Here is a 24,786-nt window from a genome sequence, read left to right on the forward strand (position 1 = left end):
AATTATCATTTATTTTCCATTAACATATGAAAAATGGGTAGGTGCCTTCTACTAAGTAGGAAATGCTCAGAAAGGCTTGTTTTTGCCTATTTTGCTATTCTAGTAGAACCTGTGTTTGTTATAAAACCTATTTCGTTCCAAGTATTCCAAGAGTTCTTGCCTTTGAGTTCCTGCTCTTTGTTACTTAAAGATCTATTCCCTGGCCAATAGGCTAATACCTTGTTAGAAGTGCAGAATCTAGGGACACTTGGATGCCTCAGTCAGTTAAGCATCTGACTCTTGATTTCAGCTCAGGTCATTAGCTCATGATTCCTGAGATGAACTTCCAAGTCAAACTCTGCCCTGACAGTGGGGACCCTGCTTGGGATTCTCTCTCTCCCACTCTGTTGACCATCTCCCCTCTCTGTCTGTCTGTCTGTCTCTCTTTCAAAATAAGTATATAAACTTAAAAAATAAAAAGCTTTCCAATACACTGTTGTGAAATTGTAGTTCATATTAGAATATGCTACGTACATTGTAACACACCTTGACTTTCCATCTAAGAAAGAGACACCAGGTATACTATGTGATGTGAATATAGTATTTAAAAATGTGGATGCCTTTGTTGATGCCTTCATTTTATGAATTCGCTTGAATAAACACAATATTCATACTGGTTCTTACCTCAAAGTTAGAAAATACATGAAAGCATATTATTGTGTTGAAAAAGATCTTTCTGCAGAAAGCAGGAAACCCCTCTAAGTCAGAACCAGTTTTCCTAAAGTACCTGAAGAAACAGGAATTCACTTCTTGGTGAGTCACAGATAGATTCTATACCAGCTGGGGTTGTCACACAAAGGAAATGTGAATTTTAACAATTAAGGAGATCACAGGGAATCACTTCCAAAGCAGAGACCCCGGGAAGGGAATGGTTTCATATATAGTCAGGGTGGAGAATTAGAGGGAGAGCCCATCATCTTATGTAAAGGTGGGGATAAGGTTGCACTTGGGCCTGAAGAAAACAGTTGTATACAGGGGTGCCTGGGTGGCTCAGTTGGCTGAGCATCCGACTTCAGCTCAGGTCATGATCTTGCAGGCTGTGTGCTCGAAATCTTGCGGTTTGTGAGTGCGATCCCTGCATTGGACTTTGTGCTGACAACTCAAAAGCCTGGAGCCTGCTTCTGATTCTGTGTCTCCCTCTCTGTCCCTCCTGTGCTCATGCTCTGTCTCTCTCTCTCTCAAAAATAAATACACATTCGAATTTTTTCTTTTTTAAAGCAAACACTTCTTTACATACTCTGAATGTTACATAGTAAATGAGGTTTGTGCTTACCCTTGGGTGGAGAGTTTAGTATTATAATGAGGTCATGGTAACAATCCTATTCCCTTGGTTGACACCACTGTCTACCTGCTTAGGAGTGACTCAGGGGATGAGCTCAGACAGGGTGGGTATAAGCTCTTTCTCAGAGGACATTACCTTTTGTTGTATACCTTCTGTTTCCATCACAGGAGACAATAGCCCTGGGGTGTTGTTGCCTGAAGTAACAGATAAGGTTGAAAGAAGAAGTGAAATAAAATGAGGGCCTAAGGGCAGTGGGTATCAACAAGTAAGCAGTGAAGGTTAGGTCTTGGGGTCCAGCTGGTGACATTAACTCCCTCTTGCATCTTAGGTACCATTATGAATGCTGCCTATGGCTACTTGGTAACTGTGGCATTTGTTGCAGGGACTGCTGACCTTCAGGGATGTGGCCATAGAATTCTCCCAGGACGAGTGGGGATGCCTGAACCAGAGTCAGCGAGAACTGTACAGGGATGTGATGTTAGAGACCTGTGGACACCTCCTCTTCTTGGGTGAGGATAACTCCTTCCAGACTTCCCAAACCACACTCGCGGGTTTGTTCCTTCCTTGGAAGACTGTCTCTTGGAAACATCCTCTTTGCATGACTGGGATTCAGATCCCGGCAGTCAGGGAAAGAAGTAAGGGTTTGTAGATACAGAGAAATATCTTCATGAGGTGTCCTTTTCAGCTGTAGATTCCCCTTCTTTAAGGTTAGGTAAGAGCATCATCATCTATAGATGAGTGGTAATTGTAAACATTGAGTGGCGTAAATTGGTACTGCCCACGTATGCTCCCAACTGCTACTCATTCCTGTAGTGGTAGTACTTGAAAGTGAGGTCATGATGTGAACACTGGAAATTCCTGTTGAGTGTACTAAAGGGGCTGTTGGGCCATAGCATTTGGGAAATCATTTTCTAGAATTCTGCACTGTCCTCTCTTGTGTACTGAGCACAATATTGGGTTGAAAGGTAGAATCTGAGAAATAGTTACATTCCTTTTTTTTCTGATAACCAAGTGTCACTGTGTCAAATCCAGACCTGGTTATTTTTTTTGGAACAAAAGAGGGAGCTCTGGGATGTGAAGAGAAAGAAGACTGTAGCCTCACCCCTAGGTTGCTAGGCATGAATGAAAAAGATGACAAAGGTGAAATGTAAACAGGGTAAAGCTAGACCTTAAAATGTGGTTGGAGTAGCTCTCCTTGAATGGAAATTAGTTTGAGATGCCTAGTATTGTGTCTGTCCCTCTCATGGCAGGACATCAGCTATCCAACACATCATGCTCTTACATTCTCTAAGGATTCTTTCTTCAGTTCCAGTGATGGTCCATCATCTCCACAGTGAGTGCCAGGAGACTCCCTTGGAGCTTGAGGGTCTCCAAAGTCTGAGAGCTTCACCATTGCGTTGAAGAGCCTGGGGAATTCTCCATATTTCTGAGACATTCTATCCTAAACCATTGCCAATTTCTGTTTTGCCTCCTGTGAGACGGGTGTCAGGGTAGTGGTGGACATACTGTGTTTGGTGCCCACATCGCAGGAACACTGGGGACAGGGATCACGTGATTTCTGGTTTATGCTTTCCAATGCTACTGGGGCTTTAATTCTTTTCTTAAATTTTTATGTTAGTTTATTTTTGAGCGACAGAGAGAGAGAGAGGGAGGCAGAGCCATTGTGGGGGAGGGGCAGAGAGAGAGGGGCACAGAATCAGAAGCAGGCTCCAGGCTCTGAGCTGTCACCACAGAGCCTGACGTGGGGTTCAAACTCACAGATCATGAGATCATGACCTGAGCTGAAGTCGGATGCTCAACCAACTGAGCCAGCCAGGCGCCCCACTGAGGCTTTCATCTTCATCGTACAACACTGAGATTGAGTAGTTTCATCAGATAAAAAAGCACTTTCTAAAATGAGAAAATCTCATCCTCTGTTTCACTTCAGAAGTTCATTTTTCTTATGAACGATAAGAAATTTCCACTCTATGTGTTCCATTCCTCAATGGTGAACTAGTCTATGTGTATTCTCGCATTCCTACCAACATTAATGCCACAGGGGAACTAGAACATTGAGAACTTAGAACTCACAATCTGTAATGAAGTCTCAATGGTTACATTATTTCTTAGTAACTTCATCATTTTCAACTTTTTTTCTTGTATAATAGCAAATTCCTGTGTCTTTGTCATAAACGTTTTTACTTTCTGAGGGTTCTTCATGAGATTCATTTCTGATTCATTAGATCGAAATTCTGACATGGCATGCACCTCATGAGGTATGAGGTAGATCATTTGGGTTGACCTGTTGGTCCTGCAGAGTTTTCCTGATATCATTTAGTTACGTGTTCCCTCTTCTTCCTCCAGGAGTCTCTCTAAGATGATCATTTGAATTGTTTGCCATGCTTTATTGGCTTGATATTTGAATAAAATGGATATTTTCATGTTGGCATGTAGACACTGATTACATATTTGTTCTGGACGTTTATTTCACAGCTGTCATGATGTGTCCTTTGAAGAATGTTAGGCACTTGATCCCAATGTGACCCATTACAGATTCCTTATTTCCTGTGTGCTCTATGCTGGATCCCTCCACTAGAAGGTGGATATATTTTCTCTGTTATCATTAAGTATCTTTACAGGAAGATGTACATAATCATCTCATTTATTCTGGAAGCTACCTCCATTTCACTTTGTTTCTTGTCTGATTTGGAAAATGAAGGATTTCTTTTATGTGTGCTGTAGGAATTGCTGTTTGAAGTAGAGATTGTGAATCAGGGCTCAGTCCTGTAAATTTCCATTGTATTCTGCCTGTGTGACCCATAGATACTCTTCCTTACCTCTTTTCTGTTGCTCCAGAAAAAGAAAATATGCATCATATATGTTCAAATGCCTTCAAATTGTAAAATGTAATCCAGCACAAAAGAGAATTGAGACCTAGACTTTCAATGCTATAAAAGACTCAAAAACAATACCTATTTCTATTTGTGAGTGTGTATGTTTGTGGTGTTAGCAAGTCACAAAACCCTTCTCCCCCAATAGGTGTATAAGCTTTAGTCATCGAAAACATTTCTTAGTTTTAAGGAGAGTAAACATTTTATTCTATCAATTTTATTCTTTTGTATTCAATTTGTAATATTCGTATTTTATGTGGTATCCTCACTTTTCGCTTTATGTTACTTAGTTTGGTGGTTTTATCGTATTTGCGTTACCGTTGTCATGTTGAAACTTTCTGTGAACCTTCTTATAGGATTATCTCTTTATAATGGTTGGTGTGTTTCTCTTAGATGAATTAAGTCAGATAATCTGGATAAAGACACATACTATACTATTACTGCAATATTGCCACATATTCTTTTGAAAGATGAAAAACAATATTATTGTTCTCATAAGTTACTGGGATTGGTGTGTGAATTTATGCAAAACTGTTAGAATGGTCTGTACTGTGTAGTAAGTGTTCAAGGAGAATGGTTGTTTCTGTCCATGATATGAGGAGTAGTAATTTCCTCATTATTCTTCAAGTTCAAAGTCCTCCGTGATTTCTTCTTTTTTTTTTTTTTTTTTTTGTTTCTTCTTGGAATATAGAAGTGTGGCTCTTGAAGTGAGGATGTTGGCATGAGTTTCAGGCTTGTGAGAAATGTAGAAACTCAGGCCCCACCTAAAAATCCAAATCAAAATGTGAGTTTTAAGAAGATGCTCTGTTTGTTTTCATACACATTGACATTGAAGTGCACGTGTAGGTCACCATCACTTTTTCCTTATTCTATGTCTCTGTTTTCTTCTGTAGTACATTATTTTGATAAGTGATTTTATAGTATGTTGTAAATCAGGAAGTGTTGTGCCACCAGAGGACTCTATGTTTCAAGATTATTGTGGGTATATATTATCCTGCAATACCCATGTGAATGTTCCATTTGGTTGTGATATTTCTGCCAAACATGTCATTGGGAATTTGATGGAGGTCGCAAGAAATCAGTAGATCACTTAGAGTGTACTGACAGTTGAATAATTTTAAGTATTCCCATGTAAGAACATGGATGTGTTTTCACTTCTTTCGATTCTTCACAATATTTTATAGTTTTCATTTCACTAGTTTTGACCTCTAGCATTATTATAAGTCTTAAGAAGTTTAATCTTTGTGAAAATAATGTAACTGTAATTGTATTTTTGGGGGAATTGTTCTTTGTTGTGTATAAGGAATGAATTTTTGTGTGTTGGGTTTGTAATCTCCAATTTTATAAAATTTGTGTGAGTTTGAATAAGTTTTTCAAAATGAGGAATCTTCAGGGGCACCTGGGTGACTCCATTGGTGGAGTTTCTGACTGTTGATTTTGGCTCAGGTCATGATCCCAAGGTCATGGGATCAAGCCCTGCCTCAGACTTCACACCGCATGGAGCTTGCTTGAGAGTCTTGGCCTCCTTGTGCCCCTCTCCCTAGTTGCACAAACTCTCTTTCTCCAATAAAATAACTTAAAATAAAAAAAAAAATAGGGATTCTTTAGAGAAAAAGAAGATAGTATCGTGACAACTAGGAGTACCCTACCCTCATCACATCCCACACACACATTTAGATAACCACCAAGGCATCCTAAGTATCCCAAAAAGCAACCTTAAGACTGAAAGAGGAACTACTCAGCTAATGAGAGAGAAGAGGCACATCGAAGATTGTAGGAAGTATAGAGATTTGGTTGGGGGAGCAACAGATTATAGAGCTGCTGAAAGCAGGAGCTGTGGTTCTGGAGTAAGGTAGGAGAGTGGAGCCCAAAGGAGAATGCACAAGGAGAACATTTCCCTAGTGTCATTGTCTTGGAAAATGAGAAGGCCTGCATTTTTTGTGTTCTTGCAAGCAGTGTGGCTTCAAGCCTCGAGTTTTCAAGATCAGCAAGCTTGGCTGAGAAAGATCCTAGAGGGCACTGCACTGCTCCTGAACAGAAGGTAGGCCCACAACCTGAGGGTAGACAGCATGGAAACAGCAATGTGAAGAGCACTTGGGGCACACATGAGTGAGATTATTTGATATCCTAGGGGCCCTTCAATGAGGTGCATGATGGGAACAAATGAGCTGGCTGGTTCTATTTCCTTCCCATTCTCCTCAGCAGGAACACAGAGCACCCTGAGAGAAAGGGCACAGTGGGGACACTGGCTGTCTGCCTTACTTACAACAAGCCCAAAGCCCCTATCCTCTGGTGGGACTGCCCTTCTCAGTCAAGCCTGACTCAATCCCAGCAAGGCTGTCCCCTCCCCAAGAGATTTGCTTAAGCTGTTTCCCACACCTCATGTGACCACACAGTTCTGTAGAGCCTCAGTTCTGGTGGAGGTGATGTCAGTTCTCATCTCACAAGCAGCCCATAGCATAACTAGTTAAATTCAATCCATTGAGGACAGGGTCCAAACCCTGGAAAGGAGAGCCTCGGCAGACCACTGGCCAGAACGATAGAGCAGGAGACATAACTAGATGTTTTAACATACAGAGGGTGCCAGAGACTTAGACAAAATGCCAAGATGGAAGATTTTATCCATAATGAAAGAACAAGTTATGGCCACAGCCAGAGTTCTAAGTGAAACCTTTGTCAGTAACATTCTCAATAGTAAACTGAAGGAACTACATTATGGATACTCACTGGGCTTGTAAAAGACAACAGCAGTGAGACTCTTAACACAGACAAGAGGCTCAACAAAGGATGAGAGATGCAGAATGCAATAAATGAGATGAGAAACACATTGATTCAATGAACAGCAGGTTGGGGGAATTAGAGCAGCAAATTAGTGACCTTGAAAACAAAATAATGGAAAATAGTGAAGCTTAAGGTGGATAGAGTGACAGACAGACAGAGAGAGGAGACTTAGGCACATGTAATAGACTTAGGAAATCGGGCTCCATCAAAAGTGATAACATTTATATTACAGGGGTCACAGAAGAAGATGAGAAAGGGGGTTAGAGAAGTTATTTAAGGGAATAATAGCAGAAAGCATCCCTAATCAGTTGAAGGAAACAGACCTGCAGACTCAGGAGGCACAAAACTCCATTGAAATCACCAAAAGGAGGCCAGCACCAAGACATCTTGGAATCAAGTTTGCAAACGATGAGAATGACAAAATCTTAAAAGCAGCAACGTGGAAGAAGTATTTCACCTACCATGAACAAACCATAAGGTCAGCTCAAGATTTCTCAATAGAAACTTGGCAAGCCTGATGGGGGGACAAGGTAGATTCAAAATGCTGAATGGGGAAAATATGCAGCTAGGAATACTGTATCCCGGAAGACTATCATCCAGACTAAAGGGGAGAGAAAGCGATTTCTAGTCAAACAAACTAAAGGAGTTTGTGGCCACTGGAAAAGCCCTCCAAGACACGTTCAAGGATAGTCTTGAAATGCAGAGGAGTCAAAGGGGCTCAGACTCACAAAGTGTCAGATCAGGAGCCACTTGAAAACCAAGAGTCAGACAATTAACCGACTGAGCCAACCAAGCGCCCCCAATTTGGTCTCCTTTTATGTATTTCTTCTTGCCTAATTGTGAAGAGTCCCAGTACTGTGTGGAATGAAAGTGGGAGAGTGACTTCATTACCTTGTTTCTGATCCTATAGGAGGAGCTTTTGGTCTCCGCATTGAGTATGTTAGATTTCAGCTTTTCACACACACATGATCTCTATTAGGTTAAGTTTCCTTTGATTTCTCCTTTATTGAGTATCTTTAATCGTGAAGTGGTGTCCAATATGCTCACTTCCTATCCTGTATCAATTGAGATTATCCTCTCTTTGTGATCTTTAGTCTGTAATGTGCAGTCCCAACTCAATAGTTTGCCATATGGTGAAACGTCCTTGAATTTCAGGAAGAATTCCCAGTTGATTATGTTGTAAAATAGTAAAATGTGATTTTGATTCAGTATGTTTTTTGTTTATTTGTTTTGAGAGGGAGAAGGAGGAAGAGGAGAATGGGAGGGGCAGAGAGTGAGGAGGAAAGAGGATCCCAAGCAGGTTTCGCAGTCTGCAATGAGCTGGACATGGGGCCTGATCTCCCAACTGAGATCATGACTTGAGCTGAGGTCAAGAGTTGGGTGCTTAACTGACTTAGGCACCTAGGTTCCCCTATTTGCTTATTTTTATGGTGGACTTTGCATGAATATTCCCCACAGATAGTAATTCATATTCTTGTATACTTGTCACATCTTCCTTTGGCTTTGATAACCTGTTAATGCTCATATGATCAAGTGGTTTCATAATCTCCCTTCTCTTCCCTCCCTGGAAATGTTTGGGGAGATTTCTAGTACGTTGTCATGTGTGTCTATGAATGATCCTGTGAATTCATGTGGCACAGGACTTCCTTGTTGGGAGTTTATTTATTACAGTTTTAATCTACTTAGTAGTTGTAGATCTGTTGACTTTATTCTTTTTTTTCTTTTTTTTGAGTGTGAGAGAGTCAGTGAGTGGGGGAGCATCAGAGGGAAAGAGAGAGAGAATCTTAAGCAGACTTCTTGCTTAGGGCAGAGCCTGATATGGGGGTCCATCACATGACCCTAATATCATGACCTGAGTCAAAATCAAGAGTTGGACACTCAACCAATTAAGCCAACCAGGTTTCCCTTTCATCATGTTTTTTAATCCATGATGATGTCACGTAGGTTATACCTTTTTTGAAATAGGTACTTTTATATATTTTTTGGATACGTATTTGTTAGCATGTTATTATCCTTTTCCCCAATTATAATTACTTTTATTTCTGTGATATCACATGTACTGTGTCTTGTTTTACTTCTTCACTTCTGATTTTAGGTGAACTTCAATTTTTCATCCTTAGTTGATGGTGGTATAGGTCTGTAAAATTTTTGGGTTATTTGTAAAAACAAACTCGTCCTGTTGTTTTATTCCTACTTTTTCTATATCGTATTTTCATCATTTCTGTTTGAGTTTTAAATTAAATGTCCTTCTAAATTTTGGATCATAAAGTACTTTCCTGATTCTTGTGGCATAGGAATGTGATTTGTGCTACACCATTAAACAACTACAGAAGGATCTATTAGGCTATGTCTTCAGCATGTTGTGTGTAAGTTTCTGTGTCAAGGAAGAATGAAGTCCTGATGAATCCTTCTCAACCATCTTCCTGACATTCTCTGACTGATTTGAAGGTTGTATATTAGAAGTTGTCAGTACATTCATGTGAGAGTAGTAATTGGAATGATGTTCCTTTTTTTGTTATTTGCTATCTTTCAGCTATATCTTCACATGGCACCCAGAACCTTCTGCCAAAACCATGCATAGAAACCTCTTCACAAAATGTGTCACTGGGTACAGGGAAACATCATGCCTTTGAGAATTTACACTCAATGATAAACTGGGACAGTAGTAGAAAGAATGAAGTGCATCAGAAATTTCATGAAGGACGTGGTCCAATTGAGAGGACTGCCCATAACAAGAACTTCACGGCCACAATCAGTGAAGGACATAAAACATCTTGGAAAACCGCCCTTTTTACATCCACTATTTGTGCAAAGCAGTGTGCATCTGTAAGCAGAAGTTCCAATCAAACATGCAAACATACATATTTGTGCAACGAAAATTTGGAACATTTGGAAAGTTACCTCGTCCACGCTGAAAACAATGCTTTGAACCATTGTGAAAGTGGGATTGGATTGACCTTTCAGTCAAATAGTTCTAAAACTCAAAGATTCAAAAATGAAGATGAAAGGCCTAGGACGTCTCAATTTGGGAGGTGCTTCACAGAGGAGGTGACCCTACAACATTACCAGTGCGTTTTCATTGGAGATACACTGGCTCAATACAGTGGATCTGAGACACAGTCTAACCAGGGATCCCATGTTATCAAATGTCTGAGGACTCCTCTGCAAGAAAACCATTTTGAATCTAATAAAGATGAGGAAGTCTTTTACCCAAACTCCAAATGTACCAATAGTAATAGTACACAGAGGGGAGAAATTACTTCTAAATATGATGAATGTGGGAAAGCACTGAAGCAGTCCTTCAGTATTGCTGATCATCAAAGGATTCGTGTGGGGGAGAACCCATACACAGGTAACGAATCTGGAAAAATGTTTAGTCAATCATTAAGTCTAAATACCTGTAAAACAAGTGGTACTGGAGAGAAAAGGTACATTTGCAAGGAATGTGGCAAAACCTTTGACAGGCACTCAACACTATCTCAACATCAGCAAACACATACTGCAAAGAAAATTGACAAATGTGAAGAAGGTGGTCAAACCATTAAGGATGGGTCATCACTTCACGCACACAGTCAAATACATACTGCACAGAAACCTTACAAATGTCAAGAATGTGGCAAGGCCTTTAACCAGCAATCATCCCTTACTCAGCATCACAGAATCCACACTGGAGAGAAACCTCACAAATGTCAAGAATGTGGCAAGGTCTTTAGCCAGCAATCATCCCTTAGTCAACATCACAGAACGCATACTGGAAAGAAACCTCACAAATGTCAAGAATGTGGTAAGTCCTTTAAATGGCACTCATACCTTAATCAACATCACAGAATTCATACTGGAGAGAAACCTTACCAATGTCAAGAATGTGGCAAGGCCTTTAGCCAGCAATCATCCCTTACTCAGCATCACAGAATGCATACTGGAGAGAAACCTTACAAATGTCAAGAATGTGGCAAGGCCTTTAGCCGGCAGTCATCCCTGAGTAAGCATCATAGAGTGCATACTGGAGAGAAACCTTACCAATGTCAAGAATGTGGCAAGGTCTTTAGCCAGCAATCATGCCTTAGACAGCATCACAGAATGCATACTGGAGAGAAACCTCACAAATGTCAAGAGTGTGGCAAGGCCTTTAGCCAGCAATCATCCCTTATTCAACATCATAGAATGCATACTGGCCAGAAACCTTACCAATGTCAAGAATGTGGAAAAGCCTTTACCCGTTCCTCACTACTCACTCAACATCACAGAATTCATACCGGAGAGAAACCTCACAAATGTCAAGACTGTGGCAAGGCCTTTAGTGAATACTCAACCCTGACTCGGCATCACAGAATCCATACCGGGGAGAAACCTTACCAATGTCAAGAATGTGGCAAGTCCTTTATCCAAAACTCACACCTTAGTAAACATCACAGAACTCATACTGGAGAAAAACCTTACAAATGTCAAATGTGGCTAGGCCTTTAAGGTGTATTCACAGTTTACTTGACATGAGAGAATTCATGCCAGAGAGAAACCATACAAATGTCAAGAATGTGGCAAGGCCTTGAGTGAATACTCAATCCTTACTCGACATCACAGAATTCATACCAGACAGAAATCTTACCAATGTAACAAATGCAGCAAAACCTTGTTTTCTGTTCTAGCCTTATTCTGCATCACAGAATCCATACCTGAGGGAAACCTTACAAATGTCAAGAATGTGGCAAGGCCTTTAGGTTGCAGTCACCCTTATTGACCATCACAGAATTCATACTGGAGAGAAAGCTTACCATATAAGGCATGTGGCAAGGCCTTTACCAAACACTCAAAACTTACTCGACATGACAAAATTCATACTTGAGAGATCCTTACCAATGCAACGAATGTGCAAAAGGTTTTAATCACCAATCACCCTTTATTCAATATCACACAAATCATCTTGGAGCAAACGTTTAAGGCAGAGTTTAAGACTGTGAGAGAACTTCTTTTTGTTTTTAAAAATTTTTTTCTTAGAATGAGTAGGAGGGAGCAGAGAGAGAGAGGCATGCAGTATCAAAAGTAGGTTCCAGGCTTTGAGCTGTCGGCACAGATAGCTCGGAGCCTGAGGCAGTGTTCGAACCCACAAGTCGCGATATCATGACCTGAGGTGAAGTTGGATGCTTCACCGACTGAGCTACCCAGGAGCCCCAAGACTGTGAGAGAACTTTTAAGGACTGCTCAATGCTACTCCACATCACAGAATCCACATTGAAGATAAACGATTCACAAGTAAACTATGTGGCAAGAGTTTAACCAATGCTGATCCCTGATTTCTTGTCAGAGAATGTGTTATAGAGATGATTTTACACATAGAAAGAATCTGGGAAGCCCTTTAATGGTGCTTAAGCCTCATTCCACACCACCAACTTCATACTTGAGAGAAACTTTAGAATTGTAGAGAATGTGGTGAAACGTTTCACATGGCTCAAGCCTTACTCACCATCACATTGTTCATACATAGGAGGAACATTGCAAATGTGATGAATGTGGCAAACCCCTAGGTGGAAGTCCTAGCTTATTCAACATCAGAGTTCCCATATCAGAGGAAATCTCTAAAATGTAAAGAGAATGACAAAGCTTTCATCTGGAATTCAAATGTTTAGTCAATATCTCCAAATGCATGTTGAGTTGAAACCATACAAACCTAATGCATGAGGAAAGCCCTTCTTCATAAATACGCCATTTGGAAAACAGCAGAGAGTACCAAAAGGAAAGTAAGTTGAAAGAAGTATTTAAAAATATATTTAACTGAACATAACATGTCAACATGTGTTACCGGATTCACAGCAGAAAGCAATAAGTCAGTGTGCTCAGACATTATATCAAAATACTTATTATGAGGAATAATACAAAGTTAAACATTTAGATAATGTATATGCTATTATGCTTTAAATGATAAAAGGGATGGAGTTTGCATAGGTATAATCTCAATGTTTTTACATTAACCTTTTTAAGATTTGTGACTAGTAAACATCAATATACTTCTTATTCTCAAATCACTTCAGGAAATTCATTTATTCCTAGTGGGTGTTTGAATGTATGTGGCTGAGTGTTGCTACATCAGTGATATGAGTTCCCTTCTTTCTTAGGTGGGACTCATACATATGTAATTTTCCATGGAAGTTGAAGGAGAAGAGTTGAATAAAATCTATATGGAGATACTTTCTATGCCTCTAACCTTGCTGTAATTATCATGAAAGAGGTGTTCAGGACACCATTGTCCATTTATTTCAACTAAAAGTGTGTATTACAAATAACATGTTGTACTAATTGGTCTTTAAGGAAAAAGAGGGTCAGTCCACTCAAAAACGTGAAGCAGCTTCATGATAGCAATAGCTACAAGTACAGAATATCGACTGATAGGATTGAAAGGAAGAAATCTTCACAGATATCAGAAAGAGAATAGCAAAACCTTCCTAAAATGGCTGGGATTCTACATTCACATTTTTGAAGAGTCAACTCAGGCCTGGAATAAGTTCAGTAGGCAAAATTAAGCTGTACATAACTTAAAATAGACTGTCATGTCTTCTGAATCCTCATGGTAACCACTGAGCAAAACTGGTAATTGATACCCAAAAGATAAAGAGGAAAGAATCAGGGTTTACTATTCTTGAAACTCATCAGATCACAAAGGTAAAGAGAAAATGGATAAGAAAGGGAGCAAGAATTCTAAAGTAGCAAGAAAACCATGAAAAGAATGACAACAGAAACTCCTTGCCTGTATCAATACTTCCTTTAAATATAAAGGGATTAAATTCCCCAATCAAAAGATAGACATTGGCTGAATGGAAAGGAATCCAAGATTCAGTGCTATGCTGCCTTCATGAGACTCACATCAGCTCTCAGAACACACTCAGCCTGAAAGGGCAGATATTCAAAACGATATTGCATACAATCGTAAACCAAACGAAATGGGGTAGCTATGCTTCAGACAAAATAGACTTGAGTGCAAGGACTATAATAAGACATGGCAAGGGTCAGTATTAAACAAAGGGGTCAGTTTGTGCAGGGTTTTTAGTTAATGTTTGGCATTTAATTTTGTTTGGCAGAAGGCAATAAAGTTTGCTCCCGTTTTGGTTTTGGAGGGCAATAATAGTATGGTTTTTTAACTCATGTACTGACCACATTGAAAAGAAACACCTTTTCCCATAAGTGTTGGTGATGTTTGTGCAGATGCCTGAATTGTAGTTTGTGTAATGTTTCTGAACATCGGTATCTTATGACTCCTCTAAATGGCTACTTGATTTTCAAAAACCGATTGCTCTGTTTAGAGGGTTGCAGAAAAAAAAAGAAGGCTAAATGACAAGTTGGAAAGGCTAATACTTCAAGATTTTGATGTGTGTGGGAAAATACTGTTGCAATGAAAATCTTGGTAATTTACTGCAAAAGCAGCGAATAGTTGATCGAAACCAACTTGTACAGGCTAATACATCCTTCCCAGAGTATTCACTTTTTGAACATTGTACTATTATACCTTGCAATTATTTTCACTCACATATTATTTAATTTTCGTTGTTATCTGTTCTTTTAAGCCATCAAGCAAGTTATTTTTTGTTTCAGGCAGGGTACCATAATACCTCACAGTAAGATTTCTGATATTTCTGGGCAGTTGTTTGTGTACATTTGCAATGATGGGTTTTTTATGGATCACCGTGTCAATATAGTGGATTTATTTAAGTTGAGTTCTTTCTGAAATGTGCATCTTCCCATAAGGTAACCTTATGGTTACCTTATGCATTTAATTCACTTTGTTCACACTTGGTTCACACTTTTTAGACTACCCTATATGTGACAAAAGTTTTTATACATTCTATGTCTATTTACTACATAGAAGACATTCAGTCCTTTAATGTAGGAGAAAGGTAGCTATCCCATGTACTTAGGATTTGTTTGTGTTGCATTACAGCTGTAGGTTTGTATATGTGTGTAGCATTTGTATTGACAAAACATTTAGTTGTGTGTTGCTTTTTGTTCCATGAGTTACATAATACTCTTATTGTGCATTGAATTGTTGTGTTGATTTGGTCACATTTGGATACATACGCATCACTTTTTAAAATCATTTTCTTTTATAGAGATATAGTAAACGTTTATAGTTTTTTGAAATAAATATAAGCTGCTTTTGCTAAGAACAAAACTGAAAAAATAAAGGAGTCAATTCCACCAAAGGAAAGAACTTGTATAAATATTTATCCTCCCCCCACCCCCCATAAAAGCAGCTATGTATGTATACAGCATGTATTAAGATGTGCAGGACTTCAGCACTGCACTTTCAATAATGGATTGAGTATTCAGACACAACATCAATATAGAAACATCAGACTTCAAGGACATTCAGCAGACGGACTTACAACGTTGCATCCAACAGCAGCAGAAAACACATTCTTCACACATGCACACGGAACATTCTCCAGTATAGATTATATGTTGGCACACAAAACAAGTCTTAATAAATTTATGAGTGAAATCCTATCAAGCATCTTTTCAACCACAATGGCATGAAACTAGAGGTCAGGTAACAGGACAAAACTAGAAAACTCACAAATATGCAAAAACTAAGCAACATACCCCATTATTCATAATAACTAAGACATGAAAATAACTTGTGTCCATAGTCAGTTGCATAGATAATATGCTGCATATATACAATATAGACTGGCTAAAATGAGCAATGCTGCAGTGGTCTCTTATTCTAAGCACACTGAGGAATTACTGTCTCACAGTTCTGGAGGTTCTTAGAAGTCTGAAGGGAGCTGTTGGCAGTTCAAGAATTGAGTCTTTGTTCTTTCTAACTCCCGGGGACTGTCAGCTGTCCCTGGCCTGGCTTGGCTTGTCGATGTATCTCCATCATTGCCTTCATCATCACACCTTGTTCTGTGTGTGTCTTCATTTTTCTTTTCTTATAAGGATACCAGTCATTGGAGTAAAATTGACCCATATCTAGCATGACCTCATTTTAATGTAAAGACATCTGCCAAGAGCTTACTGCCAATAAGGGTACAATTACAGGTACTGAGGGTTAGCACTCAGGCATATTTATTTGACGCACACTATGTAACCCACACTAAGGCTAAAAGGCACTAAGTTGTGAAATGTGACTGAGGGGTTAAGGTGCACTACTGGTTTTAGGTTGGGAGTGGAGTGTAGGCAGGGAGAGTAAGGCTGGGCTATATGTGTTGCAAGAATAAGATGGTAAAAGAAGTCCTAGGAAGGAGGGGAATAATGGATGACAAATTAATTGGCAAATGGAGTGAAGTGACAAGGTTGTGTAGAGAGCATAGAAACTTTTTGCCAATGAAGGATTAAAGAAGATAGGGATGGAAGGGAGATAGTTGCCTATGACTGGAGTCCTGGGAGTATTCAGTGCTCCAACCAGAGAGAAAGAGTGGAAAGAAAAGATAATGCCTAGGAAACATAATGGGCACAGGGATTTAGCATGGGTGGGTGGGGACCTTGAGAGCTGGGAGAACGTTGGGCATCAGGAGGCTAGAGGGCTCACGAGAAAGAGTAAGGAAGTGTAGGGTTGGGGATAGTAAGTGCAGGGTCATGAGGAAACTAAGGACTCCTGATAAATGTTGGCTGGCATACAAGAGCAGTGGACATAAAAGACACAAGAAGTGGGCTGACGTATTGGAATGGGGAGGGAGCAAAGAATGGAGAATGGAGTATTTAGGGGCAGTGGAAGGGGAGGAAATTTGGGATGAGGGCTCTGGGATCACGTGAAACATGCTTTGTTGGTATAGAGGTCTAAATACACCTGATGGCATAGGGCTCCCTGCTGTCATGCAGAACCAGCTTCGGATCCCCTGCCACTCTCTCCTTTTGCCTCTCCCTTGCTCATGCTCTCCCAAAAGCAAACAAACATGCTATTTTATTTTTAAAAAGAGAAAGAAATACATGTGTCGGGGTTCCTCAGTAGGCGGAGTGTCCAACATCGACACAGGTTTTGATCTAACGGTTCACGGGTTTGAACCCCACATCAGGCTTGCTGCTGTCATGCTGAACCCACTTTAGATCCTCTGTCCCTCTCGCTTTCTTCCCCTCCTCTGCTCAAACTTTCTCAAAATGAAATAAACACATACCAATTAAAAGAAAGTTCACCTGAAGGTCTGAGAATAGCAATGAAGAAGACTAGAAGTGTCATTTGCAGGGAAAGAGTCAGGTTACATGGATATCTATAGACTCCAGGAGTAGAGAGATTGAGGTCACAATGTGGGACACAGGAGAAGAGGGGTGGAGCTGGGGGAGATGACAATTGCAGGGTCCCTTTGTACATCATGGATTCATTCTCATTAAGTCTCTGATTTGCACTTGATTCACAATTGTGAACGGTTTCTAAGTTCAGCCCACGAGACAAAAACCTTACTTCTATAAAACACCCAGTAATCCTTTCAACTGAATAGACAATAAAGGACCACAGTTGATATCTTGAGTAAGCAGTGAGACTCAACACTTTTTCTCTTCTTCAGACATAATACACATAAGGTGTGCCCATGGAGATCATGTGGAAACCATGGTAACAAAATGGATTCTGCCAACAACTTGAATGGTCTTGGAAGTGACTGCGCTTGTAGAGGTTCCCAAGTAGATCCAATGCCTCATGAACCTTGATTTTATTTTATATTTTTTTATTTTTATTTTTTTAATATATGAGATTTATTGTCAAATTGGTTTCCATACAACACCCAGTGCTCATCCTAAAAGATGCCCTCTTCAATACCCATCACCCACCCTCCCCTCCCTCCCACCCCCCGTCAACCCTCAGTTTTGAACCTTGATTTTAACATCAGAGTGCCCTCCACAGAAAGGTGAGCCAAGTCCACTGAATTTCAGACTTATTAACGACAGAATTATGTTTTTATAGTTCCTAAATGCATGCAATTGATTGTGGTAGTGGTAGAACACAACTACACCTAGACATGCCATTAATTGTAAAATGAAAATGATAAAATCATAAAATATTTAAATCAAGTAAAAATCTCCATTAATTACCTACATCAATAATAGATCGATCTTCAAACATAACAGTTTCAGGTTGAGGTGGATCCTGCCTACTGTGCAGTTTCACAGTGTATGTAAATTGCATTTGCAATTGTATAACACAAAGACACTAAAATAGTTTGCACTTGGTTCAATGTTTACATAAGTATTGTCACATCGACTTAATCCAATGCTTTCCTTAACCATGCTACATGAAGGTGACATTTTCACACAGGTAAAAATGGATCTACTGCAACACAGAAATACCTCATATCCCAAGGTAATTGTAAAGACAACCTCCATGTGGAAACATTCTTTTTTATACAACTGCATGGTTGAATGTATCTGTCTTCTGTTATCACACACATCTTGAAATGTGGATGTTTGCTTTGTATATATGTGAATTAATTGGGTGGTTCTGGGACATGGGATTGTTGTACCATAAGAACCATTCTTATAATGGGTGGACAATTGCTAAATCACACTGGCAAATGGATTTAAAAACAAACAAACAAACAAACAAACAAGGTGCCCTAGTGTTTCAGTCAGATGAAAAACTCATTGGAATTTGGAGCCCAGCTCATATTCCCAGGGTTGTGGGATCCAGCCGTGAGTTGGGCCCCACTCTGAGCATGGTGCCTGTTAAGACTTTCTCTATCCTCTGCCACTCTTCCGCTGCTTGCACTATCTCTCTCAAAAAAAAAAACAAAACAAACACAAAAACAAAACGAAAAAAGAAAAAAGAACAAAAAGAAAAGAAAAACAAAAAACCACAATGACAGCAACAACAAAAAACATAAATCTGGTAGTATCCTACCAAATGTGTTTCCACTGTGAAGTAAATTAAATAGGGAAGCCATAACCTGAGGAGGCTCTAATGCCATGGAAGCCTCTGTAATGAAACCACAACTTAATTCTCAGTTATTGCACTTGAATGGAAAAAAAAAATATGAGCAAATAATTGCAGTCAGTTAGGACTCCCAAAAAGAAGGGAAATGCCTAAGATATATCCAATCAACCACTGCCCTTGCTTTGTTTCCACATGGTCTCTGTAAAAACCTTACTACCATTTCCTACAGATGGAGCATGTCTATTTGCATACAAATAAGAAAGACAAATTAAATGGTCAAATTAAGTCTTGAAAATTGGAATGTACATCAGTTCATCTTTTAACCCTACACAGTACCCCTTTTCATTTTGATCGCTTTCCCCACATGGCTTGAACACCTTGCCCCCTTGCAACTTGGGCAGAAGACTCAGCATGACACCTTTCCCAGCCTCTCACCATCGTCTTTGCACGTGCACCTAGGACACCAGTGTGACTCTGCCCTCCCTTGCCCAGATTTCACCCTTGGGTACCTCCTGCACAGACAGAGTTTCCCCAACAAATGATGCACACGCGCACAGAGGATGGTTGGCACCAATAGATCCTCCAGGGCCAAAACCTGCATTCATGTGCTCCTTTTCCCACCATCCCAGGTCTCCAGGCACTAGCCTTGAATCCCATCTCAACCAAGCCCACACACCTGAGTTCACATTTTTGATAAACTGACACCAGAGTCTGTCCAGACCAGTCCTCCCTCTGAACAATGTTGTAACCACATCCAGACTTTTTCTTCTTCTTCTTTTTAATGTTTATTTATTTTTGAGACAGACAAAGACAGAGTGCACGTGGGTTAGGGGCAGAGAGACAAGGAGACACAGAATCTGAATCAGGCTCCAGACTCTGAGCTGTCAGCACAGAGCCCCAAGCAGCGCCCAAAGCCACAAACTGCTAAATCATGACTTGAGTCAAAGACGGATACTCAACTGACTGAGTCACCCAGACCCCCTTAGCATACCAAGAGTTTTTGATGCCCTCTCCCAATTCTGTCTTTCCTGTTGCCAAAACTTCCCACATGTTCACAGAGAGAATGCAGGTGAAGCCCTCCAGGACCCGGATGAGGCCCTTCCCGCAATGCACAGGACCACAGAGAAGAATGGGGAGTGGAATCTGGTTACCCAGGACCACATTGTGTAGTAGAAACTCATGAGCCAACCGTCAGTCCCACCTCTCCAGTGGAACTTCTCACGTCCCCAGTTGCCAGTTTCATACTTCAGGCTTAATGTTGTGGGTACACAGCTCAGCTGCCCCAGATTATGAATTGGGAATAGTACCTCTGCCTACATGGGGCCTGAAGACCCTAACAGAGACTTGTCCCTTCAGATTCTGTCAAAAATTACCTCTTACGCCACAAAATTGTTCTCCACAGCTCCACTGCTAGTCTCTGATCCTCCCTTTTGAGAACAGATTTCCTGACTTTTCTACCTACTGGGCCGCCCAAGTTGGCATTCATACTTTCCTGACATTCAGACTCACATAAAGGAGAGAAAGGACTTACAGTTTGGGGAGGCAGTTTCACCTTTCTGGTTCAAACTTTGCTCCCAAGTTAATATGTTGCATCTCATCTTCTGGTTCTGGGCTGTCCATTGACAGTCACACATTCAAATTGACCAAATACACAAATGCAAATGATTGACCCATCAAATTTTCCTCAGAGCCTCTATTTCAGCCTTCTTTACTATCTCCCACTCTGCTGTGTATACTTGTGCCCTCACCTCCAATATTATTTGTAATATTATTTTTAAGATAATGCAAAAGAAGAGAAACAATCTCTACTCCCAGGAAGGCTCACCCAGCAACCAAACCCTCCTCGATAAATGAACATACCATACTCATTTCCCAGGGTTTTAGAAGGAAGAACTCACATAAAATAAGATTACCAACCCAAGGTAAAAAAAATTACCTTAAATTCAAAAACCTGTTTGCTTCTCAAAGAGAATATAAACTCACCCACAAATAGGTAAAGACAAGAATACCATATGACAGCCTACCCAGGGTGAAACAACCTTTGACAAATTACCATGAAAAGAAACAAACAGGGTATGTCATATACCAAAAGTGTACATTTAATATTGACACAACAAATACGCATATAATGTTATTGACAATTGACATATGACTGATTCCTATTTGGATTAAAACTGATACAGTCTTCTGGGTGCCTGGGTGACTCAGTTGGTTAAGCATCCCAAGTCAGCTCAGGTCATGATCTTAGAGTGTGTGCGTTTCAGATCCACACCTGCATGCGTGCTGAGAGCTCAGAGTCTGGATCCTGCTTTGGATTCTGTGTCTCCCTCTCTCTCTCAAAAGTAAATAAACAACAACAGAAAAAAACCCTACAGTTTCTTCAAAAGCACTCAGTTGAAAATTGTTATCCAAAAGCATAAAAAATAGTTGAAATCTAAAAATACAATTAATTAGTATAGTGGCTACTATCATTAAAAAGGAAGGTTTATAGAGAGCATTTGACAAAATATAGCATCCTTTCTTGATAAAAACCTTCAAGAAAGTAGGGATAAAAGGAACATACTGTAACAATCAGAGAGGCCATATATGAAAGGCCCGCAGATAACATCATCCTTACTGTAGAAAATCTGAGAGCTCTCCCCCTAAGGTCAGGAACACAACAGGGATGTCCACTCTCACCACTTGTTCAACATAGTACTGGAAGTCCTAGCCTCAGAAGTCAGACCACAAAGAGAAATACAAGCCATCCAAATTGGCGTGAAAGAAGTGCAACTATCACTCTTCACAGAAGACATGATATTCTATGTAGAAACCCCAAAGACTCCACCAAAAAACTGCTAGAACAGATACATGAATTCATCAAAGTTGTAAGATATAAAGTCAAAACACAGAAATCATTTGCATGACTATACACCAGTTATGAAGCAGCAGAAGGAGAAACCGAGAAATCGATTCTAGAGCGCAAATGTCCATTGATGGATGAATGGATAAAAAAGATGTGAGGTATGTACACACACACACACACACACACACACACACACAGTGATGTATTACTCGTCAATCAAAAAGGATGAAATCTTGCCATCTGCAACTACATGGATGGAACTAGAGGGTATTATGACCAGCGAAATTAGCCAGTCCGAGAAAGGCAAATATCATATGACTTCACTCATATGAGGAATTTAAGATACGAAACAGATGAGCTTAAGGGAAGGGAAGCAAAAATAATATCAAAACAAGGAGGGGGAAAACATAAGAGACTCTTAAATGCAGAGAACAAACTGAGGATTACTGGAGGGTTCGGGTGGGGGCATGGGCTAAAATGGGTAATGTGCATTAGGAAGGACAATTGTTGGGATGAGAACTGGGTTTATCATAGAGGATGAATCACTTGAATCTATTCCTGAAATCATTAGAGCACTATGTGCTAAACTGGATGTAAAATAAAAAATGAACTTAAAAATAAAGAAAGAGATAAATTCTATTTAGAAGTACACCAAAAACCGCAATAAACCTAGGAATACACTTAACCAAAGAGGTAAAATATTTGTACTCTAAAACTATAGAAAACTTCTGAATGAATCTGAAAATGACACAAAGAAATGGAAAAGCATTCCATGCTCATAGCTTGGAAGAAAAACTATTCTTCAAATGTCTATACTCTGCAAAGCAATCTACGCATTCAATGCAATCCCGAACATAACAACACTGATATTTTTTTCAGAGCTGAAAGAAACCATTCTAAATGTGTATGGAACCAGAAGAAAACATAAATAGCCAAAGTGTTGTTGAAAAAGTAAAGGAAAGCAGGAAGCACCACAATTCTGGACTTCAAGCTATGTTATAAAGCTGTAATCAGCAAGACAGTATGGTATTGGCGCAGAAACAGACAAGTCGATGAATGGAACAGAATAGAAAACCCAGAAGGGGACCCACAGCTATATGGTCAACAAATCTTTGACAATGCAGGAAAGAATACTCAAGGAAACAAGACAGTCTCTTCAATAAATGGTGTTGGGAAAACTGGAGAGTGACATGCAGAGAAATGAAAGTAGACCATCTTCTGGGGTACCTGGGTGGCTCTGTTGGTTGGGCATCTGAGTCTGGATTTCAGCTCAGGTCATGATCTCGTCGTTCACGCGTTGTAGCCTTATAGCCCTGTGTCAGGCTCTGTGATGTTGGCGTGGATGATTCGTTTGGAATCCTGTCTCCTTCTCACTTTCTTTCCCTCTCACCGCTCCCCTGCTCATGCTCCCTCTCGCTCAAAGTAAATAAATAAACTTAAAAACTGGACCCCTTTCTTATACCATACACAAAGATAAATTCAATACAGAAGAAAGACCTAAATGTGACACAGGAAATAATCAAAGTCCTACAGGAGAACACAGGCAGCAACCTCTTTGACCTCAGCCACAAAACTTACTAGACGTGCTGGCAAAGGGAAGGAAGACAAAAGCAAAAATGAAGTATTATGACCTCATCAAGATAAAAAGCTTCTGCACAGCGAAGGAAACAATCAGCAAAACTGAAAGACAACCTAGAGATTAGAAGAAGATACTTGGAAATGACAGCTCAGATAGTGGGCTAGTAACCCAAACCTATACACGTTATCAAAACCAACACTCCAAAAATAAATAACCCAGATAAGAAATGAGAAGACACGAACAGACATTTTTCCAAAGAACCCATCCATAAAGCCAGCAGACAAATGAAAAGATGCTCAACATCACTCATCATCAAGGAGATACAAGTCAAAACCACAGTGAGTTGACACCTCACACCTGTCAGAATGGCTAAAGTTAACAATTCAGGAAACAACAGATGATGGTGAAGATGCTAAGAAAGGGGAACCCTCTTTCACTGTTGGTATGAATGCATTTGGTGCAGCCAGTTTGGAAACAATATGGAGTTTCCTCAAAAAGGGAAAAATAGAACCCCCCTACGACCCAGCCATTACACTGCTAGGATATACCCAAAGAATACAAAAATAGAGATTCGAAGGAGCACATGCACCCCCATATTTATAGCAGCACTATCAACAATAGCCAAATTATAGAAAGAGCCCAAATGTCCATGGAGGGTTGAATGGGTAAACCAGATGTAGTATATATACATAATGGAATATTACACAGCCATCCAAAAGAAGGACATCTTGCCATCTGCAATGTTGTGCATGGAACTAGAATTAATTAGGATAAGTGAATTCGGTCAGCCAGAGAAAGACAAATGAATTCCCTCATATGTGGAATTTAAGAAACAAAACAGATGAACATAGAGGAAGGAAAAGAAAAGTAAAATACAGTAAGAGCAGAAAAAGAGGCAAATCTTAAAAGGCTCTTAAGTATAGAGAACTGAGAGGTGCTGGGAGTTGGTAGCGGGCTGGGCCAAATGGATAATGGCATTAAGGAAAGGACCTGTAATGAGCACTGGGTGTTGTATGTAAGTGAGGAACCACTGAATCCAACTCCTGAAACCAATACTATACTATATGTTATGTAACTTGAATTTAAATAAAAACATGGAGTAAAAAAAGATATTTTAAAATAAAGCTATTTTCCATTCCCAAAAAAGGAAGCTTTCTTATTGAATCACAAAGCAAGAATAAGGGGAATTGTAACAAAAAATCTGAATAAAACATATACTATTTTAAAAGTATCCTTTCATATAAGTATAGACTGAGACTGTACACTCAAAAAACCCATGCATTTGAGGCACTAGCATATGTTATATGACGCGAATTGCTCAGAATGGGGTGCCTGTGTGGCTCATTAGGTAAAGTGTCCAACTCTTGATTTCTGCTCAGGACATGACCTTGTGGTTCTGGGAATTAAACCCCACAGCAGGCTCCTCACTGAGAGGCTGGAGTCTTCTTGGGATTCTCTCTCCAACACCCTCTCTACCCCTCCCTGCCCTCTCTCTTAAAACAAAGAAACATTAAAGAAATAAATTTCTCAGACAATCCA

General features: G+C 39.9%; 1 protein-coding gene across 2 annotated transcripts; it reads left to right on the forward strand.

Moving 5' to 3' along the window:
* The first annotated feature begins 458 nt into the window (after positions 1-458).
* Positions 459-11,524, forward strand: LOC125915499 (zinc finger protein ZFP2-like). 2 transcript variants are annotated; one of them, XM_049621391.1, is made up of 3 exons: positions 459-1,830; positions 9,506-10,677; positions 10,846-11,524. In XM_049621391.1, exons 1-3 carry the CDS (start codon positions 1,797-1,799, stop codon positions 11,437-11,439), a joined length of 1,800 nt encoding a protein of 599 aa, XP_049477348.1. In that variant the 5' UTR covers positions 459-1,796; the 3' UTR covers positions 11,440-11,524. The 2 variants fall into 2 exon arrangements, with proteins under 2 accessions (XP_049477348.1, XP_049477347.1); XM_049621390.1 differs by having other exon boundaries at positions 9,506-11,524.
* Positions 11,525-24,786: the final 13,262 nt, after the last annotated feature.

This window comes from Panthera uncia (genome assembly GCF_023721935.1).
Source record: "Panthera uncia isolate 11264 chromosome E2 unlocalized genomic scaffold, Puncia_PCG_1.0 HiC_scaffold_19, whole genome shotgun sequence".
Lineage (NCBI taxonomy): Eukaryota > Metazoa > Chordata > Mammalia > Carnivora > Felidae > Panthera > Panthera uncia.